The following is a 20,986-nucleotide window of genomic DNA, read 5'->3' on the forward strand; positions in this document are numbered from 1 at the left end:
ATCCCCCAAACTCCCAAATGCACACGTAAGAATATGAGCAAAGAAGGATAGATTGCTTGTGACTCAACATTCTGGAATCTTTTCTTCCAATTTGAGTTCAGTTCCTTTGTTTCTTAATTTGGCAATCTTAGTGGACTCCCTGGTGAGGCCTTGATGGGGGCTGGGTGGGCGGCGGGGCGGTATGATCATTGAGTTGCACCCTTAAGTAAGAACACATTTGATTTGTGTTTTTATTTTTTTAAAGTTCTTTCACATCAGTCACCAAATTTTATTCTCAGAAAAATCCCCTGGAAGAAGAGAGGGACAAGTGGGATTATCTCCATTTTGTTCATTCATTCATTCAATAGTATTTATTGAGCGCTTACTATGTGTAGAGCATTGTACTAAGTGCTTGGAATGTACAATTCGGCAACAGATAGAGACATTCCCTGCCCAATGACGGGCTTACTTTTACAGATCAGAAAATTTAGACTCAAGAAGATTGTGACATGCCTGAGCTTTAACCACAAGCCAGTAGCGTATTTAGGATTTGAACTTGGTTCTCCGAAATTAGAGCAAACTCCTTTTCTTTATGGTATCTGTTAAGTGCTTACTATATGCCAGGCACTGTACTAAAATCTGAGGTAGATGCAAGCTAATCAGGGTGGACACAGTCCATGTCCCACATAATAATAATAATAATAATAATAATAACTGTGGTATTTGTTAAGCGCTCACTATGTGCCAGGCACTGTACCAAGCGCCGGGGTGGGTACAAGCAAATTGGGTTGGACACAATCCCTGTCCCACATGGGGCTCACAGTCTCAATCCCCATTTTACAGATGAGATAACTGAGGCCCAGAGGAGTGAAGTGACTTGCCCAAGGTCATAGAACAGACAAGTGGCAGAGCCGGGATTAGAGCCCTTGACCTTCTGAGTCCCCGGCCCGTGCTGTGGCCACTAAGTCACACTGCTTCCCCATCTTCCAGATGAGGTACCTGAGGCCCTGAGAAGGGAAGTGACTTGCCCAAAGTCACCCAGCAGACAGCTGGCGGAGCCGGGATTAGAACCCAGGTCCTCTGACTCCCAGGCCCGGGTTCTTTCCATTAGACCACACTGCTTCTCAAGGATCTTACAGTCTACTGGGGGAGACAAACATGAAAATAAATTACAGCTAGGGCACACAGCCAAATATAAGGATAGGGACATAACTGCTATGGGGCTGGGGAGAAAGAAGCCCCTCGCCCCCTCCTCTCCCCCCCCACCCCCTTGGCCCCTGAGCCTTGAACCAGAGCCATCCGAGGATTGGCCGTCTCTGTTCTCTACCCTCCAGCAGGTTGAGCTTGGAGAGGCAAGGACATGGGTTCTTGCAATGTCTCCTCCCTCTCACCCCTTGGTCCTGGGATCTGAAAGCATAGCGTCCCATGTAACGCCACTTTCAGGAGCCTGTGGATCTTAGGTTTGTATATGGAGCCCTCCCTCCCTAGTCAAACAAACGTCCCCAGTCTGGAAGCATGGCAGTTTAGGGATACGGCCACTGTCGGGCCAGTGCTCAAAATCAGCCTGCTTAGATCTGTGTTGAGGCAGCTGTAATCTTATCGAATCTCCTTCAGACTACACTGGGTTTGTATCTACAGCGTTGATAATGGTCCTGTGTTTCGTGGATGGATTTCAAAAATATTAGGGCTCGGACCCTTGAGCGTCTGTTAAATTAGTAATGCTTCTTCCCTTTTCTCCAGTTATTTCAAGCAATTTACCTATAATGATAATAATAATAATTGTGGAATTTTTTAAGCACTTACTATTCCCCAGGCACTGTTCTAAGCGCTGGTGTAGATACAAGACAGTTGGGTTGGACACAGTCCCTGTCCCACAATAGGGTTCACAGTCTTGATCCCTATTTTACAGATGAGGGAACTGAGGCCCAGAGAAGTGAAATGACTTGCCCAGGGTCACATACTAGACAAGTGGCGGAGCCAGGTTTAGAGCCCAGGTCCTTCTGACTCCCAGGCCTGTGCTCTATCCACTAGGCCACGCTGCTTCTCAACCTATACCAACCAACCCTTTAATAATGCAGGTGGGAAGATAGATACAATACTGGTAATAGTAATGTAATTTAATCTTGGAGGATTCAAAGTCCAGAGATGTGAAGTGACCAGTAAATGATATCAGAGCCACAAGCTTTGGAGACAAAGTGATTCTCTGAATCTTCCCTCATTCATCTGAACCTATTTCTTCATGAAATTAAGAACTTCAATTTGTTCTAACAACTCAATGTTAGAATTTCTATAGTTTTGCGATTTCCATGACCAGAATCTGCCATTTCTAGAAAAGCAATCCACTGCTATCGATATGTTTCTCTGTCAGATCGGTAACTTGCAACCTATAGGAGAGCAGGAGTCTGAAGTGTGAAGCTGAAAAGGGGTATAGTAAAGGCATTTATTCAAAGCACCCACTGGGTGAAGTGCACTGTATCAAGCGCTTAGTATAGTGCTCTCCACACAGTAAACGCTCAATAAGTATGATTGAATGAAACACGTGGGCAAGTATAAAGGCATAAGAACACCCTGCCCACAAGGAACTTACACTATTAAGGTTGCGGAGGAGCATTATGACTCACTCGTTGATGAATCAGTCGGTGGTATTTATTGAACGCTTACTGTGTACTAAGCACTTGGGAGAGTCCAATACAACAGAGTTGATAGAGACATTCCCTGCCCACAACGAGTTTACAGTCTAGAGGTTAGACAGATGTTAAATAAATAATTTACAAGATACCATTTGTAGATGATGATGATGATGATGATGGCATTTGTTAAGCGCTTACTATGTGCCAAGCACTGTTCTAAGCGCTGGGGGAGATGCAAGGTGATCAGGTTGTGCCATGTGAGGCTCACAGTCTTAATCCCCATTTTGCAGATGAGGTAACTAAGGCCCAGAGAAGTGAAGTGACTTGCCCAAAGTCACAAAGCTGACAAGTGCCGGAGCCGGGATTAGAACCTCTGTAAAATGGGGATTAAGACTGTGAGCCCCATGTGGGACCTCTGACTCCCAAGCCCCTGCTCTTTCCACTGAGCCACGCTGCTTCTCTGTAGCCACAATGCTTCTCTATGTACTTAAGTAATAATAATAATGTTGGTATTTGTTAAGCGCTTACTATATGCAGAGCACTGTTCTAAGCGCTGGGGTAGATACAGGGTAATCAGGTTGTCCCACGTGAGGCTCACAGTCTTAATCCCCAGTTTGCAGATGAGGTAACTGAAGCACTGAGAAGTTAAGTGACTTGCCCACAGCCACACAGCTGACAAGTGGCAGAGCTGGGATTCTAACCCATGACCTCTGACTCCCAAGCCTGTGCTCTTTCCACTGAGGGGCTGAGGGTGGGGTGAATACCAAATGCCCAAATGAATCTCGCTCTCATCCAGCATTCTGTAGGCGACTCCAGAGTGGAATATGTGTGAATCAGGAGATTTGCACTGTAGTTCCAACGCTGCCACTGATCAGCCGTGTCAACGGTTAGTTCCCCTTGTGCCTCTGTTCCTGTATATGTAAAATGGCGATATGGATTTAAAATATAAAATGGATATCACTCCCTCAAACTCCTTGTCGTCCCTTCCCCTCCCCTCCCAGCTCTTGTCCCTAAAGATCTGACCATGTACTTTATTGAGAAAATTGAAACCATCAGGCGTGATCTCCCTAAAATCTCCTCTGCTCCTTTCCAGTCCTTCCCTCCCCCTACCCCTTCTCGGATTCTCCCATCTTTCTCAGTAGTACCTTGAGACGATCTCCCGCCTCTTCTCAAAATCCACCCCCTCCACCTGTGCCTCCGATCCCATCCCTATGCAACTTATCAAAAAACTTGCCCCCTCCTTCCTTCCCTCATCTCCATCTTCAACTGTTCAATCTCCAGTGGCTTCTTCCCCACTGCTTTCAAACATGCTCATGTATCTCCTAGCCTAAAAAAAAACAACCTCTCAGTCCCATTACTCCCTCCAGTTATCGCCCCATCTCCCTCCTACCATTTAATAATAATGTTAAGCACTTACTATGTGCCAAGCACTGTTGTAAGCACTAGGATAGAGACAAGGTAGTCACGTTTTCCCACATGGGGCTCACAGTCTTAATCCCCATTTTACAGATGAGGTAACTGAGGCACAGAGAAGTTAAGTGACTTGCCCAAAGTCACACAGCTGATAAATGGCGGAACTGGGATTAGAACCCACGACCTCTGACTCCCAAGCCCATGCTCTTTCCACTAAGCCATGCTGCTTCTCTCCAAACTCCTTGAGTGAGTTGTCTACACCCACTGTCTACTTCCTCTCCTCCAATTCTCTCCTTGACCTCCTCCAATCTGGCTTCCATCCCCTTCACTCCACCGAAACCTCCCTCTCAAAGGTCACCGATGATCTTCTCACTTCTACGCCATCCTAATCCTCTTTGATCTTCTAGCTGCTTCAGACACCATGGACCCTACCCTTCTCTTGGAAACATTATCCAACCTTGGCTTCGCCAACACTGTTCTCTCCTGGTTCTCCTATCTCTAGAGTCTCCTAGACTCTATCTATATTCCTTTTTCAAAAAAATAAAAAATGGTATTTGTTAAGCAGTTACTGTGTGTCAAACACTGTTCTAAGCTCTGGGGTAGATACAAGGTAATCAGGCCGAATACAGTCCCTGTCCCACATGGGGCTCATAGTCGAGAACGTCCTGCCTCTGGCCTGGAAATCCCTCCCTCTTCATATCGGACAGACAATCACTCTCCCCAACTTCCAAGCCTTATTGAAGGCACGTCTCCTCCAAGAGGCCTTCACCACCTAGGCCCTCATTTCCTCTTCTCCCACTTCCTTCTGCATTACCCTTACACTTGGATCTGCACTCTTCATTCACCCCACCCTCAGCCCCATAGCACTTACGTACATATCCGTAATTTACTTATTTAGATTAGTGTCTGTCTCCCGTTCTCGACTCTGTGTTCCTTGTGGGCAGGGAATGTGTCTGATAATACTGTTGTAATGTACTCTTCTAAGCGCTTAGTACAGTGCTCTGCATGCTGTAAGCACTCGACAAATACAGTTGATTGATTGAGGGAGAGAATAGTTCTCACAACCCCGTGTAAAAGGCAGGGGCAGATAATAACTTGAGGGACAATATCCAGAAAGCACTCGGAGTTCCTCCAAGGCAGCTTTTTTTAAAAATTTCAAAAAAAAAAAAAAATGGCAGGGGCGGTTAATGGGTTGAGAGAGAATATCTGAAAAACACTTTGTTCCTCCAAGACAGCTGCTAAATAGATGCCTCATCTTCATCATCGTCACCATAGTTATTCCATGAGTTGTAGCTGTAAATCATCCTTTTGCAGTGTAATTAGCCCTTCAAGAAGCTGTTTCCAGCTCAGTAGAGAAAAGAACCAGCACATCTGTGTTTTTCCCTCCCACATATAAAGGCTGTTGTTACTGCTCCAAGGAGCTCCTGCATCTTAAAATATTCACACCTCTTGAGCTTAGGTTCACTTGGTTGCATCTTCAGCTTTAGAATGCCTCCAGAGGGTGGTTATCTCACCATGCCCTCAACACCCTTCCTGATTGCTTAATTAAGAATCCAGACTTGGGCCCGGTCCTCCCAACATCCCCAGACCTTGAAATTGGAAATCAATACATCTCTTCTCTTCGGATTTTTGGTTTAACACACCAGCGACATGGTTTCTGTTGGGGCTTTAGGATTAGGCTGTAAGCAAAGGTGAATTATTACAGGACTCACAGAGAGCCATTCGGCTTATTGACATCTGTCTGCTCTCTGACTGAATCCAGGGAAGGGATGAATGGATAAGGACAGCAGTTCAGCTGGAGGAAAATGTACCTCGGATTTTGGAAATGCTAAATTTCTCCGATCTTACAGGAATTGAAATGCTGATTATAAGGATTGCCCCTCTGTGTAATAATGCAGATTTGCATTCTTGGCCTAAGAGCCACATTTTGTTTGGGAAATGTGGATTGTCTTTTTTTTAAATTTGTTTAGCGAGTAAATGAAGGCATAGAGAGGGTGACTGCAGCTAAGTCACATTATGGGCAGGGAATGTGTCTGGTAATTCTGTCATATTGTACTCCTCCAAACGCTTAGTACAGTGCTCCGCACATAGTAAGCGCTCAATGGGTACCACAAGTAATGTAATCAATTACAAGTAAGTAATTGACTGATGGATCAGGATCCAACTCAGGCATCACCCCTACAAGAGATGACTTTTATGTGTTGTGGCCAATTGTGGCCAAGACTGTGGGTCCCTTATTGGCCTTTTCAGCCACCCACACTCATATCAGTCATTCGATGGTATTTATTGAGCGCTTATTGTGTGCAGAGCACTGTATATACTAAGCACTTGGGAGAATGCAAAACAAGTTCTTAGGTAAAACTTCAGTGGTATCTTGTTAGAATGTGAAGGGCAACTAGTTATACAACTCAGAATTCTGTCTATTCAGGGGTTTTTTTTGTTGTGGTTCGTTTGGTTTGTATTTGTGTGGTACTTAAGCGCTTATTGTGTGCCAGGCATTGTAATAAATGTGGAGGTAGATACAAGTTGATCAGGTAGGACACAGTCTCTGTCCCATATAGGGCTCACAATCTAAAGGGAGGTAGAACAGGCATTTAATCCCTATTTTCCAAATGAGGAAATTGAGGCCCAGAGAAGTGAAATGATTGACAAAGGCCACACAGTAGACAAGTGGCAGAGCCAGGATTAGTAGCCATGTCACCTGACTCTAAGCTCTTCCCGGTAGGCCACATTTTTTCCTTACTATGCAAGATGTATTGGGAATACACCACATGCGTTGTCTTATGCCTGACCAGAGCATTACAGGTAAGTAAATGCCCCCTTGCCCCTTCCTCCCCTGGGCCCAGATTAAGTAATCCGCCGTGAATGGATCTTGGAGGACTCTCTTCCCAGAGTTGGTATGAGATTTTCAAGGCACTGACAAAACTGCTGAGAGGAAAACCTAAGAAGTTGTTCATCTGGCGAGGCGACTTGATTTTGAAATGGATGATGCAGATGGTGGTGAATTGATCACATCTCATATAGAGGAATCAAGTTTCAATAAGGACCTCAATGACCTTTGATGATACAGTGCATCATTTCAACATGATAAAACAGATGAAGTTATGGTTTTTCCCCCACCTAAAATTTGGGGATTAAAAGGTTGGGAATCCATTTTCACGAAAGCAGGTAAATTTATAAAAATGATTAAGGAATGAGACCTTAAGGGAGAGAGGAGTTCCAGGGTTCAGAAAGAATTAGCGGGCTATAAAGTTATTTAAAGTAAATTATTCAGATTATTTCCTGAAGTTGAAAAACCCTACCCTAGTCAGCAGAAGCAGCTTCTGCTTCTGCACCTTCCTGCAAAAATTCATAATTTCAACCTCTCATTTATTTAATATGTTTTGAATTGCCCCAATGCCCACTATGCGTATTCCTTTTCAAGGAATATAAGCCTTGTATCTTTTCTCTCTTCCTAATGGTATTTGTTAAGTGCTTACTATGTGCCAGGCCCTGTAATGAGCACTGGGGTAGATACAATCTAATAATCAGATTGGATATAGTCCCTGTCCCACATGGGGCTCACAATCTTAATTCCCAGTTTACAGATGAGGTAACTGAGGCCCAGAGAAGTTAAGTGACTTACCCAAGGTGACATAGCAGACAAGTGACGGAGCTGGGATTAGAACCCAGGTCCTTCAGATTCCTAGGCCCGTGCCCTATCCTCTAGGCCATGCTGCATCTCGTGGGGCATGCCTGTATTCTTTATTAAGGTATTTTTGAATATCCATATGTTTAAAGTATCATACTAAAAAGTATATGGAACTTAAGAAAAGACATGGTCTGTGTCTTCAAAGGGGTTGCCTATTCCTTTAACCCAGCAAGCCAGTACTTTAAATGCACCCATTGTGCTGAAAGAGAAATGGTGTCCATCCTTTTACAAAACTGGGAATGGAGAAGTATTCACATTGTCCCTTTTTCTGTAGAATTTGCTTTTGCAGCTGGAGAGTGGGAGGAGACAGTGACTCATGTGACTAGCAGAAATAGGCCAATAAAAGCAGTTCACTGATTTGAATGTTTGTCTTTTTCTCTAAACCAACGATGAGAATATTTGGCGTCTGTTGGGATTACACGGGAATCTCAGGGAAGGGTTTCAAGCCAGGTTTGTGTTTTCCTGGGATCCGAGAGTAAGAAATGTTCCTGTTTTGTATTCTGGAAGACTAGCTATTGTAATATCTGCCTTTCCAAGACCTAGGTTGCCTATAAATGACAAAAGCATACAAAAACTCAGAATTGTAGTCCCAAAGAGGAAGACAAAATATTAAATAAAATGCACATCAGAATAAAGGAAGTAAAATGAGGGGGGGCAGGAAGGAATATGTGTATGAATGAGTCATCAATACTGTATCTTTCTTAGACAAGTTGCCCCAGGCAGGTGCTGTTTATAAGGAGACTCTTTCTTCTCAGTCAGAAGAAATCTAGAAACAACAGAAGTGAGGCTCCTGGGCATCTCAGGAAGGCCTTGGGGTGATGTGAGCAGACTAATGATTTTTTGTTGTTTTTTTTTTGTTCTTTGTGTGTGTGTTTGGGGGGGACGGGGTAGGTGATGGATGATTACAGTGTAATTGGCCGTTCGCTGTTTAAAAAGGAGACCAACATCCAGCTCTTTGTGGGCCTTAAAGTCAAACTGTCAACAGGAGAGGATGGAGTCATCGAAGGCGGCTTTGGACAGAGCGGCAAATTCAAAATCCGGATTCCTAGTAAGTGTTTGTTCTTTCAGACTTGGATTATTTGCTCCAATTCAAAGGCGCCTTGTGTCACTCAGGGGCACTGTTCAAACGAGTACTGTCCCATCAACTTGACAGGAGTCATGAGGGTAATGCTGACCCAACATTAAAAGGGAGCAGAGTGCGGCGCCTTCGTCCCAACTGGTAGTGCGCCCTGCCTTCCTCCCTCCCCCACACCCCCACACTTAATATTGGAAGATTTTGGACTGGGTCCATTAGGGCCCCCTCATCCACAGAACCGAAGAGGGGAATTTCAGGGCCCTGTTTGTTCCACTGATGGCTTGCTGACTCATACAGTACTCACGTAGCAGGAGATTCTTTGTACAGAAGGAAGTGTGGAAAGTATGCATTCATTTTTTGGTCTGAGGTACATTCTTTTTCAGAAACTCCCACTCTGAGAGAGGCACAGAGCACCAGATTCTTTGACACAGCATGATCTGGAGTTGGGAAGAACCAGCAGTTCTGACGTTCCCCTTATTTGCACATTTTTTGCTGCGATGCGCCAGGTGTTTAGCTGCTTTTTGTGTTCCAAGATGAATGGTCTTGTTTCATCTGTTGTGAAATGGAGGGTGGCAAGGGCTTTAATAATTGTATTAAAACCCATTTAAGACCAAAGATTTATATGCAGCATGGTGGTGAAGGGTAGTTTATATCCCTTAAAAATAGACAGGACTTTCCTTCAAAAGTGTCTCTGTATCACAGGATATGTGGGTTTAGCTTTACTGAAAAGTGAATGAAACTACCATTTCTTGACGTCCTACGTCTGGGGTGTCAGTCCTAACTGGATTTAAGAGATGTCAAGTTTCACTCTATCTTATGGTAGAGTTGTAATGGCATTTTTGGAGTGTAATTGGTCCAACCAGATTATCTTGTATCGACACCGGTGTTTAGTACAGGACTCGTCGCATGGTAAGTCGCAGATGCCACAATTATTAGTATGACCATCATCGTTAGGGGCAGCTTTTCTTTTTGTACGATTTTTACGGGGGCTGAGGACTGGGAGGGGACAAGCTTCAAAGAGTTTATAGTTCAGAAAGCCACCATTTGGGGGCCTTTTCAGCCCTACCTGATTGGCAGCTCTCAAGCCTCGTCAGAGACCCTGTGAGAGCAAGGTTGGGAGTCCAGCTCAGAAAAATGTGGGGGAAATTGTCCCTCTGGAGTGGGGACCTATGGTACTCAGCACCTGGCAAAGTACAACAGAAGCTAAAGACATGGAGAAGCAGCATGGCCTAGTGGAAAGAGCACAGACCTGGGATTCGCAAGACCTGGGTTCTAGTCTCAGCTCTGCCACTCCCCTACTGGGTGATCTTGGACAAGTCACTTCACGTTTCTGTGCCTCACTTTCCTTATCTGTAAAATGGTGGTCGAATGCCTGTTCTCCCTCCCCCCTAAACTGTGAGCTCTGTGAGGAACTGGGTCTGTGGCGGAACTAATTAACTTGTACTACCCCAGTGCTTAAGTACAGTGCTTGTCACATGGTAAGTGCTTAAGAAGTACTATTATTATCTTCACTGTAATATTTCTCTGCCCATGGGGGACTTTGCGTATTTGTTACCCTGTGATCTCTTCCATTATAATTGCTTATAAAAATCTCTTACACATCACAGCAAAGATAAATTCACCACTTCCACCAGTGTCTGAGGAATGTATGAAAACCGGACTCCAGTAAATCCCCCTCACAGAATAGAGGCTGTGATTTGTTCTTCTCACTGAGGCCCCAATTCAGTGGCAATCACCTGATGAGACCCCATTTCAGTGGCAATACCCAAGTTTGTAGGCCAATCCTGGCATCTTGCTCTAGAAATTTAAAGATTTCCACTGAACTGGGGAGGACTCATCTGGACATTTCCAGAGGAGGTGGACTTGAGACCCCCGATGGTTTGGGTGGTGAGTTTCCGAGATACCAAAGGGGCCTCTGAAGAGGTAGAGCAAATGATCTGGATCGCAGATTGATATCGACATTGTGTGGCGGCCCCCCAATTCCTGTGCCAAACCAGGGAATCCCAGACACATAGTGGCCTTGTTAGTACATATTTGGGAAGATCCCGTGCGTGTCGGAGAATGGGTTGGAGCCAGAGACTTGAAAATCATGGCCTAGTGGAAAGAGCAAGAGCGTGGGAGTCAAAGAATCTGGGTTCTAATCCCTTCTCTGCAGTTATTCTTCTGGTGACCTTAGCCAAGTCACTTTGCTCCTCTGTGCCTCAGTTCCCTCATCTGCAGATTGAGGGTTCGATACCTGTTCTTCCTCCTACTTAGACTGTGAGCCCCAAGCGGGACCCGATTATCTTGAATCTACCCCAGCACTTAGTACAGTGCTTAGTACGAGGTAAGTGCTTAGCAGATGCCACAATTACTATTTCAGGAAATAATCTAGATCCATATGTGGACAGAATGGCAGGGAAGCCAGTTGTTGTTTGTGCCTAAACAAGTTCGATAGTCCTCCGGGTTGGTGAAAAATCTGACCTTGAAGGAAGAGGAGGGAAAAATTGGCAAGGAAAGTTTGGTAGTGAAACCACTGATTACACAAGTGCAAAACGAATTCCTTTTCATAATGTACCTCATAACAGGAAAGTGTTATTTGTGTTTTGGTCATTTGTGTGAGGGGAAACCCAAATTTCCTGCCATAGGATGGCCTTAATGGAGGCCCTTAGCCAAAGGAGCCTTTGCCATCATCATGGCAATCCAGTCTTGCCCATCCCAAGTTGCATAAACAAGCAGCAACCAAACTGAAAACTGGGAATCCTGTGTCACATCGTGCTCTCCTCTCGGGTATTGTTTTGGGGCAGATAGTGTTTGATAATTTTTACAGGAGCATATTGAGTCCGTACCTTGTTTTTAACCCTCTGGCCTGTAGTGAGCTTGGGGCTCTGTCACATAACAGGATGGAACAGTAGCCAAAGCAAAGCATCTCTTAGGATCTCAACAGCTGAGTGGAAAGTTAGAGAGTGATTTGGAAATGAACACTTCAGTCAAACAACCCTGTCGGTTTAAAAAGGTTGCTGGGTTGTGGTGGGGGAAGGGAGAGGCGATGACGCCATTTGAGTCAAATACAGTTCACATTCCATTGTTAGGTCAGTGTTGCTTTTTTAATGTGTCTGCATCCTGTTTGTGGGTTTTTTTTTTTTAATTAAATATAACTGGTTAGATTCCTCTGTCCCACCCCCAATCTACCATCCCCCTCACCCATACATTTGCAGCCTGCCTTTCCCTGTAGATTCCTTCCATAAAGAATTACTCTTAACCTTTTTGAAGTGCCTTAATTGTTAAGGAATCTTCAATAAACCAAAGACATCTGATCCTGGGGCCAGAAAAAAAAAATTACAAGTTGAAAGCTGTTTCAGCCTAATAGGCATAGCATTTAGTTTTGTGTTATTTAAAAGCCAAACTCGTGGTGAAATGAGATCTTTTGAGTGGGTAGATGGACCAGTTGGGTCCACCGTTGTACTTGATAGCTTTTGTTTGGTACTCTGACCAAAAAAGGCTGTCAGTCATCAGCTGAATTGAGTTGGACCTGGTCTCTCCAACACTGGTTTGGCCCCCTCGTTCATGAGATAGGGGCAACCTATGGAGAAGATAGTTTCAGGGAGAGAGTTCAGCTACATAACAATGATGGTATTTGTTAAGCGCTTACTATGAGCCAGGCACTGTTCTAAGCACTGGATAAGAACATAAACCCTTTCTGAATTAGACCAATGCTCCAGACAGTCAAGCATTCTGTCAGCAACTGTGCCCAAGGGATGCTTGGAGGACATCCATCCGTGACGGCTAGCGATGACCATTTAACATCCCTAAATTTTCCTTGTACACCCCCAAACTTTCCCTCTAGTAGCCGATCAAGGGCCTCTCTTTTATGAATTTATTGAAAGCCCCCCTTGAACCTTCTGTCACTTTCGGTTTGCACAACTTCCTGTGGTAACGAATCCCATATGCTTACCACCCCACATGATGGAGTACATAGATATGTGTTGAACAATTAGAAGGGAGTCAAGAGAAGGGGAGCAGAAGTGGCTTTTCTCTTCAAGGTGGGTAGAGGACCCCTCAGCTCATCAATTAGGTGATCCCTTCAGGGTATGTCTACCAAAGTTGGCCCACCAACGGTCTCTGGGTAGGCACTTCCCTCTCCAGTTTCCTCTGAAGTTCGTCCAGGGCTATTCTGAAGAAGCATCTCCCAGGTGAATCTAATGTGTAAGCCCAGGGAAGGGAGACATAATCAACCCCTTCCATCCCAGCAGGTGGGCTACCTCTACCCCAGCTCCCATTGCTGTCTTGCTGGAGTGCCAATTCCCCCGACACTTAGTAGCGTTGGTAAGGGAACTGTCTGATTTGACAAAAACCTTGAAAAGAGAGAAAGACTATTCAGGCCACTCTAGGACAAAGCTCTGAGGAGTCTGAGCAGTTTACTCAGGACTGGTTGAAGATATGCCCCTCACATATTCTGTATTCTTTCAAGTCTCGCATTCGGTCTGCTGCCAAATCCTGCTGGGTTTTCCTATTGGGTCTGCCCCCTTTCTTTCCACTCAAACAGCTGCCAACCCAGCCTATTCGATACAGATAGAAATGGGTAGCCAGCGGTGTAAGGGAATAATGAGCGTCATGTAAAATAGAAATGTCTGACCATTGGATCCAAGTCTTTCCACAGCCGTGTCCTCCTTACCTTTCTACTCACCCTTTGCTCCTCCCAAGCTAGCCTCCTAAGGGTAGCTCGCTCTTGACTCACCAGTCTCTGATACTTTGTATATACTCTTCCCCCTTCTTGTAACTCCACCATTAAAATCTGCCAAGCCACATCCTTCCCCTACCTATCATCCCATCAGTCCTCCCTGTGACTTTCCCATCACTGTAGACGGCACCACCACCCTCCCTTTCTCATAAGCCCCTAACCTCGGCATTATCCTCGACTCATCTCTCTCATTCAGCGTCACCAAATCCTTTCCGCCGAACCTCCACAACATCTCTAAAATCTACTTTCCTCTCCACCCAAACTGTTTCCACATTAATCCAAGCATTTATTCTATCCTGCCTGCATCCACCTCCTCGCTGACCTCCCTGCTTCCTGTTGCTCCTCAATCCAGTCCTTAGTTCACTCTGCTGCCCAAATCATTTTTCTACAAAGTTGTTCAGTCCATGTTTCCCCACTCCTCGGGAACCTCCAGTGATTGCCCATCCACCTCCCCTTCAAACAGAAATTCTTCACCAAAGGCTTTAAAGTGGTCAATCACCTTGTCCCCTCCTACCTTACCTCGCTGCTTTCCTTTTACAGCCTAGCCTGCACACTTTGCTCCTCTAATGCCAACCTAGACGCTCTGTCTCAAATTAGTCGGTTTCACCGCTGACCTCTTGCCCACATCCTGCCTCTGGCCTGAAACGCCCTCCCTCTTCATAGATGACAGACGATCACTCTCCCCACCTTCATAGCGTTATGGAAAGCACCCCACCTCCAAGACCCCTTCCCTGACTAAGCCTTCATTTCCTCTTCTCCCACTCCCTTCTGCATCACCCTTGTAGTTGGATTTGCATCCTTTATTCAACTGCCCTTCAACCCCACAGGATTTATGTACATATCTGTAATTTATTAGTAGACAAGGAGCATGTCTACTAACTCATTCATTCAGTAGTATTTATTGAGCGCTTACTATGTGCAGAGCGCTGCACTAAGCGCTTGGAATGGACAAATCGGCAACAGAGACAGTCCCTGCCCATTGACGGGTTTACAGTCTAATCGGGGGAGACAGACAAAAATGATAGCAATAAATAGAACTCTGTTATATTGTACTCTCCCAAGCGCTTACTACAGTGCTCTGCACACAGTCAGTGCTCAGGAAATATGATTGACTGATTTCCCCTCTTAAAAGCCCTCCTACAGTATCACCATCTCCACCAAGCTATCCCTGGTTTAACCCCCTCCTCCCTGGTCATGTAATCCCATCAACCACCCTTGATATTTAGGTGGATCTCGATCGTTTTATACTACTTATTTATTTATTTTCCTTATTTTGGTTATTACCCAAATTTTTCCTATATTTTTATAGTAATCTATATTTTTCCTCTTGTTCCTATTTTATATATACAGTCTGTGTCCACCTGTCTCCCACATTAGATTACAAGATCTTCGAGAGCAGGACTGTATATTCTGCTTTTGATATACGTCCCCAGGTATTTAGTAATAATTGTGGTATTCGTTAAGCACTTATTGTGTGTCCAACACTGTACTAAATGCCAGGGTAGATACATTCGTTCCCACATCGAGGTCACAGTCTAAGAAGGAGGAAGAACAGGTATTGAATATCCATTTTGCAGATGAGAAAACTGGGGCACAGTTGCCCAAGGTCACACAGCAAGCAAGTGGCGAAGCCGGGATAATAATAATAATGTTGGTATTTGTTAAGCGTTTACTATGTGCAGAGCACTGTTCTAAGTGCTGGGGGAGATACAGGGTCATCAGGTTGTCCCACGTGAGGCTCACAGTTAATCCCCATTTTCCAGATGAGGGAACTGAGGCACAGAGAAGTTAAGTGACTTGCCCACAGTCACACAGCTGCCAAGTGGCAGAGCCCGGGATTCAAACCCATGACCTCTGACTCCAAAGCCCAGGCTCTTTCCACTGAGCCACGTTGCTTCCCTTAAATTAAAACCCAGGTTCTCTGACTCCCAGGCCCATGCTCTTTCCATTAGGCCAAGAGTTCTCTGCTCACAGTAATGAGTCAATTAATGATATTTGTTATGCGCTTACTGTGTGCAGAGCACTGTACTAAGAACTTGGGAGAGTACAGTGCAACAGAGTTAGCAGATACCCAGCATCATCTGAGTCAAGTAAGTCAGTGCAGTGAGGCCAGTCTTATTCCCTTGCCTACGTGCTTGAAAAGGTGATAAGAGAATTTAATAGCTACCAGTAGAATATGCTTGTGATCTGCTGAGAAAGTCCTCCAACTCAACAGGCCGCAAACATCATGGAAAGGCTCTGAGGATGTCTTCCAGAAGCTCTTGCATACTGATGACCACGCTCTGAAGAAACAAACACAAAAAGATATTCTGCTATGTAAAAACTGCTTTGCCCCATTTGCACAACCCTCTGAGCTGACAGGCTCGAAGGAAACTGGTGTTCTGTGCAAGACACACCCTGGGAGCAACCGTACCAGAAATTTTTATCGACAGCACATAGCCGAATGCTGCCATCGATGCACGGATAGACAAAGATGTAGAAAACCAAATTAAGAAAGCCAGTCCATCCTCTGAGAGATTGACAGGGTATAGCAACAGTGGGGCTTCAGGTCAAATGAAACATCTGCGTAACGCTCCCGAGGACCAACATTCTATATGACTGTGAGACCTGGATCTACCCCAGAAAGCTTCTCAGCCTTCTCAAATGCACTCAGTTTTTCAGTAATATGCGTTTGTCGCCGCACAGTGTGGATAGAATGCCGTTAGGGGATTAGTGAATGTTTTTCAGACGATGCATACCTCTATCAAATGCAGTATTAGAAGAAACAGGATCGTCCCGAACAATCTGGTGTAGCAGCAGACTGTATGTTGAATTAATATACATATGCACATGAGTACTGAGGGTTGGAATAAATTATAATAATGTTGGTATTTGTTAAGCGCTTACTATGTGCCGAGCACTGTTCTAAACGCTGGGGTAGACATAGGGGAATCAGGTTGTCCCACTTGGGGCTCACAGTCTTAATCCCCATTTTACAGATGAGGGAACTGAGGCACAGAGAAGTTAAGTGACTCGCCCACAGTCACACAGCCGACAAGTGGCAGAGCTGGGATTCGAACTCATGAGCCCTGACTCCAAAGCCCGTGCTCTTTCCACTGAGCCACGCTGCTTCTCTCTATATATAAATTCTTCTATATTATAAATTATAAGTGGCTGCTGAGTTGGTGTGATTATGGTGTTGCGAATTAATTGGAGAAGGTTTCCTGGATGAAGTGGGATTTTAGAAGGATTTTGAAGATGGGGGAGAGCTGAAGTCTGAGGGCGAAAGAGTTCCAGGCTGGGGGAACAGCATGAATGAGAAGGAGGAGGAGATGGAAGAGCTAAAAGTGGGGTTCAGTTAGAAGGTGAGAGTGGGAGGAGTGAAGAGTGCTAATTGGAGAAGCAGCCTGGCCTAGTGGCTAGAGCACAGGCCTGGGAGGCAGAAGGACCTGGGTTCTAATCCCAGCTCCACCACTTGTCTGCTGTGTCTTATTGGGTAAGTCACTTCACTTCTCTCTGCCTCAGTTACCTCATCTGTAAACTGGGAATTAAGACTTTGAGTCCCACGTGGGACAGGGGCTGTGTCTGATCTGACAACCTTGTATCTACCCCAGTGCTTACTACAGTGTCTGGCACATAGTAAGCACTTAACAAATACCATTGGGAAAAAAAAATTGGGACAGAGCCAAAGTGGTGCACAGGACTAGGGAGTCGGGCCCTCTTGCATCTTTCCAAGTGAGCCTTGGAGAGTGGGAGAAGGCGAGGGCCCCTTGGTAGGGAGAAGCAAGGAAAACAGTGTCAGCTGGAGTGAGCCAGATTTTGATGATGGTAGAGCAGTGATTAGATCAGGAACAGGTCAAGGATGGAGGGGAAATTGCCCACTGTGGAGCAGGAGGTCCCCAAGCCACATTTAGATGTGTGTTGGGGTGGAAAATGGGACAGCACGAAAGGATTGGATGGGAATAAATCGGCAGGGTGCCATGCTGATGATAGGTGATATAGGGTGGAGGCGAGAGGAGGACGGGGATGTGGTCAGCGGAGAGTAGGGTCGGCAAGGTCACGATGCAAGCCTGAAACCTTAAGGACCACAGCTTTCAGTCCCCGGCCCGGAGTCACTACGGCTACCAGCGTGGTGTAGTGGATAGAGCATGGGCCTGGGAGTCAGAAGGTCAAGGATTCTAATCCAGGCTCTGTCACTTGTCTGCTGTGTGACCTTAACTTCTCTGTGCCTCAGTTCCCTCATCTGTAAAATGGGGATTAAGATTATGAGCCCTATGTGGGACAGGGACTGTGTCCAACCCGATTACCTTGTATCTGCCCCAGCTCTTAGAACAGTGCCTGGCACATAGTAAGCACTTAACAAATGCCATAATTATTATTATTGTCATTACCAGTCCCTGCCTCAGAGTGACAGGAGCGTCTGGTCCTAGCCTTGGAAGGAAGCGGGCAAAGCGATTTTAGAAGGTGAGAAGGGATGGGGTCAGAGGCACAGGTGGAGCGGGTAGAGTTTTGAAAGCAGGCAGAAGATCTCTTCTTGGGTTGGCTGAAATTTGGGGGGAACGCACACCTGAGCGATAGGTGGGAGACGCGAGGACACCTGGAGTTTCAGGAAGGAGTTAATGTCCTGGAATAATTGGTGGAGGGAGTTTAGAGATCATTGGTCTCTGGGGAAAGAGAGAACAGTTTTGTGAGAAATGAGGATGTGAGAGAGATGACAGGTTAAGAAGGAAAGTTTTGGTGGGAGAGTAACCATCATGTAGTTCCTTCGGAGATCCCATTGCCACTGGCAGACAGAACAGTGAGTTGGGTGGACTACAGGGCTGACCCAGCAATTGAATATCTTTTTTTCTTTTGCTTGAGAGGAGTGAAGTAAACGGGTCTCAGAATCAGGAGATCTGAATCGTCCTCCCAACTCTGCCACTCGCCTGCTGTGTGACTGTAGTAAGTCACCTAACTTCTCCATTCCTCATTTGTAAAATGGAGATAATACCATCTTCTCCCTATGTCAAAAAGATATAGTCAGGGGAAGCTTATTAATGATAATAATGATAATAATGATAATCGTGGTATTTGTTAGGCACTTACTATGTGCCAGGCACTGTACTAAAGTGCTGGGGTGGATGCAAGCAATCGGATTGGACACAGTCCCTGTCCCACATGGGACTTTACAGATGAGGTAACTGAGGCCTAGAGAAGTGAAGTGATCTACCCAAGGCCACACAGCAGCCGAGTGGCAGAGCTGGGATTAGAACCCATGGCCTTCGGACTCCCAGGCCCGTGCTCTATCCACTAGGCCACACTGCTTCTCCTAGCTTAGATAATTGATGTGGAACTCTGGGAAAGCAAAAAAAGTCTCCCTCTATTCATAATATTATCATCATTATTAGTAGTAGTAATAGTAGTAATCCTATAGGGAAGTTCCCCATAGGGCCCTAAAGAGGCTAAGTTAGCAGTCGTAAAAGGCGGTTTAGCAGAGACATTGTGGTTTCAACTATTCAGAGCTGAAGGCTCACCGGATTTGACTTAATAGGCAGTGCACTTTTAATAATAATAATAATAATCATGGTATTTGTTAAGTGCTTACTATGTACCAAGCGCTGTTCTAAGCACTGGGGTAGATACAAGGTCATCAGGTTGTCCCCTGTGGGGCTCACAATCTTCATCCCCATTTTACTGATGAGGTAACTGAGGCACAGAGAAGTTAAATGACTTACCCAAAGTCACACAGTTGACAAGCGGCAGAGCCGGGATTAGAACCCACGACCTCTGACTCCCAAGCCTGGGCTCTTTCCACTGAGCCACGCTGCTTCTCTAAGCAATGTGTCATGAGACAAGTTGAAAACCAAAGCAGGAAAGGTTGGAATAGCATCAGCAGAGTTAAGCGATGATCGTATTCACCCTCGGTTATAGCTGCGAGGCTCAGTGAGACTTGATGCAGTGTGATGTGACTTTTCGAGCAGTTCTGTCATTGTCATGAGCCATGCTGAATTTAGCCTCCAATGGCAAGCCAAGATCATTAGCTACAAGGTCTTTACGCAGTCATCCTAGCAGCGATTAGACCAGAGTTATTGCAGTTCAACCCTTCTGGCCTGGGCATGTTCTGTGCAGAGCACTGTGGGAGCTCGGGTATTAAATAACAAAGTCACCACCACCACCAAATGTCTGTGTTAGTTGCCCTTTTCCCCATAGCCAAAGCTTAGCCGTGCTTGTTCTTTTATCCTCCCTTCCCCCCCTCCTCTTCTTAACAAACAAACAAAAGCCCAAGCCCTCGAGGGCCACTTCAGACATAAATCTTTTCTGCTGTTCTCATTGTGAAAGTTGGCTACTACAGCATGTTCAGAGGCTGAGACAGGAGAGTTGCCAGGGAAGCATCACTTCCTTTTGTGAGTCTCTCTTGAGCAGCTTAAATTGTGGCAAAGTCCCGCTGACCACCACGAGGAAGCACGGATCCCAAGCTGCATTTACCCCGCCCCGCTGAAGGGAGCCAGTCACATTTGAAGCAAACCAGCCACTTTTGAAGCAAATACTGACCTCCGTTGACCCAGCCATCGAAATTTATTGTCTTTGGAAGATATTGGAGGCTGATCGGTAAAGCCAAGATTTCTGCATTTCCCTCTTGACTGAGAATAGAAGCCAAATTATAAATTGATTACCTAGGCGCTCGCCTTTTCCTTGAGCTGATATAATAATAATAATGTTGGCATTTGTTAAGCGCTTACTATGTGCCAAGCACTGTTCTAAGCGCTGGGGTAGACACAAGGGAATCAGGTTGTCCCACGTGGAGCTCACAGTCTTAATCCCCATTTTACAGATGAGGTAACTGAGGCACAGAGAAGTTAAGTGACTTGCCCCCAGTCACACAGCTGACAAGTGGCAGAGCCGGGATTCGATATCTGAAAGAGGGTGCCCTCCGGACCTTACAAAATGATGCCTCACCCGGAGCCGTGGAAGGAAATATCCCTTTCTCTGGCCAAGGTTTATCGTGACCTTGATTTTAAAGAACTTTTTAACGAGGTGCTGATTTGTCAAGGGTTAAGTCGATGCAGCCTGAGTTTCTAAAAATATTATTTTACTTGTATCGGGGCATTCGAGTGCAGAGACCTCGAGCAATGCATGTTTTAAGCGAGCGTCGTTGCCGGTTCACTCGGCTGCATGATTTTTCTGCTAATTTAAGGGATCTTTGGGCCCCAGAACTAGTTAATAATAATAATAATAATGTTGGTATTTGTTAAGCGCTTACTATGTGCAGAGCACTGTTCTAAGCGCTGGGGGAGATACAGGGTAATCAGATCATCCCACGTGAGGCTCACAGTAAATCCCCATTTTACAGATGAGGGAACTGAGGCACAGAGAAGTTAAGTGACTTGCCCACAGTCACACAGCTGGCAAATGGCAGAGCCAGGAGTCGAACCCATGACCTTTGACTCCGAAGGCCAGGCTCTTTCCATTGAGCCACACTGCTAATACAGCACGATGCCGATATGAAAATGGAAATAGGT

The 20,986-nt window shown here is 45.5% G+C and overlaps 1 protein-coding gene across 1 annotated transcript in view; it reads left to right on the top strand.

The window, feature by feature from the left end:
• Positions 1 to 20,986, top strand: part of EEFSEC (eukaryotic elongation factor, selenocysteine-tRNA specific) — a 312,677-nt gene that overhangs the window by 217,974 nt on the left and 73,717 nt on the right. The window contains exon 6 of the mRNA XM_007668320.2: positions 8,605 to 8,761. Within this exon, the coding sequence (XP_007666510.2) occupies positions 8,605 to 8,761 (157 nt within the window). The remainder of the gene's footprint in view (positions 1 to 8,604; positions 8,762 to 20,986) is intronic.

The sequence above is a fragment of the Ornithorhynchus anatinus genome, chromosome X1 (assembly GCF_004115215.2).
Source record: "Ornithorhynchus anatinus isolate Pmale09 chromosome X1, mOrnAna1.pri.v4, whole genome shotgun sequence".
NCBI classification, from domain to species: Eukaryota; Metazoa; Chordata; class Mammalia; order Monotremata; family Ornithorhynchidae; genus Ornithorhynchus; species Ornithorhynchus anatinus.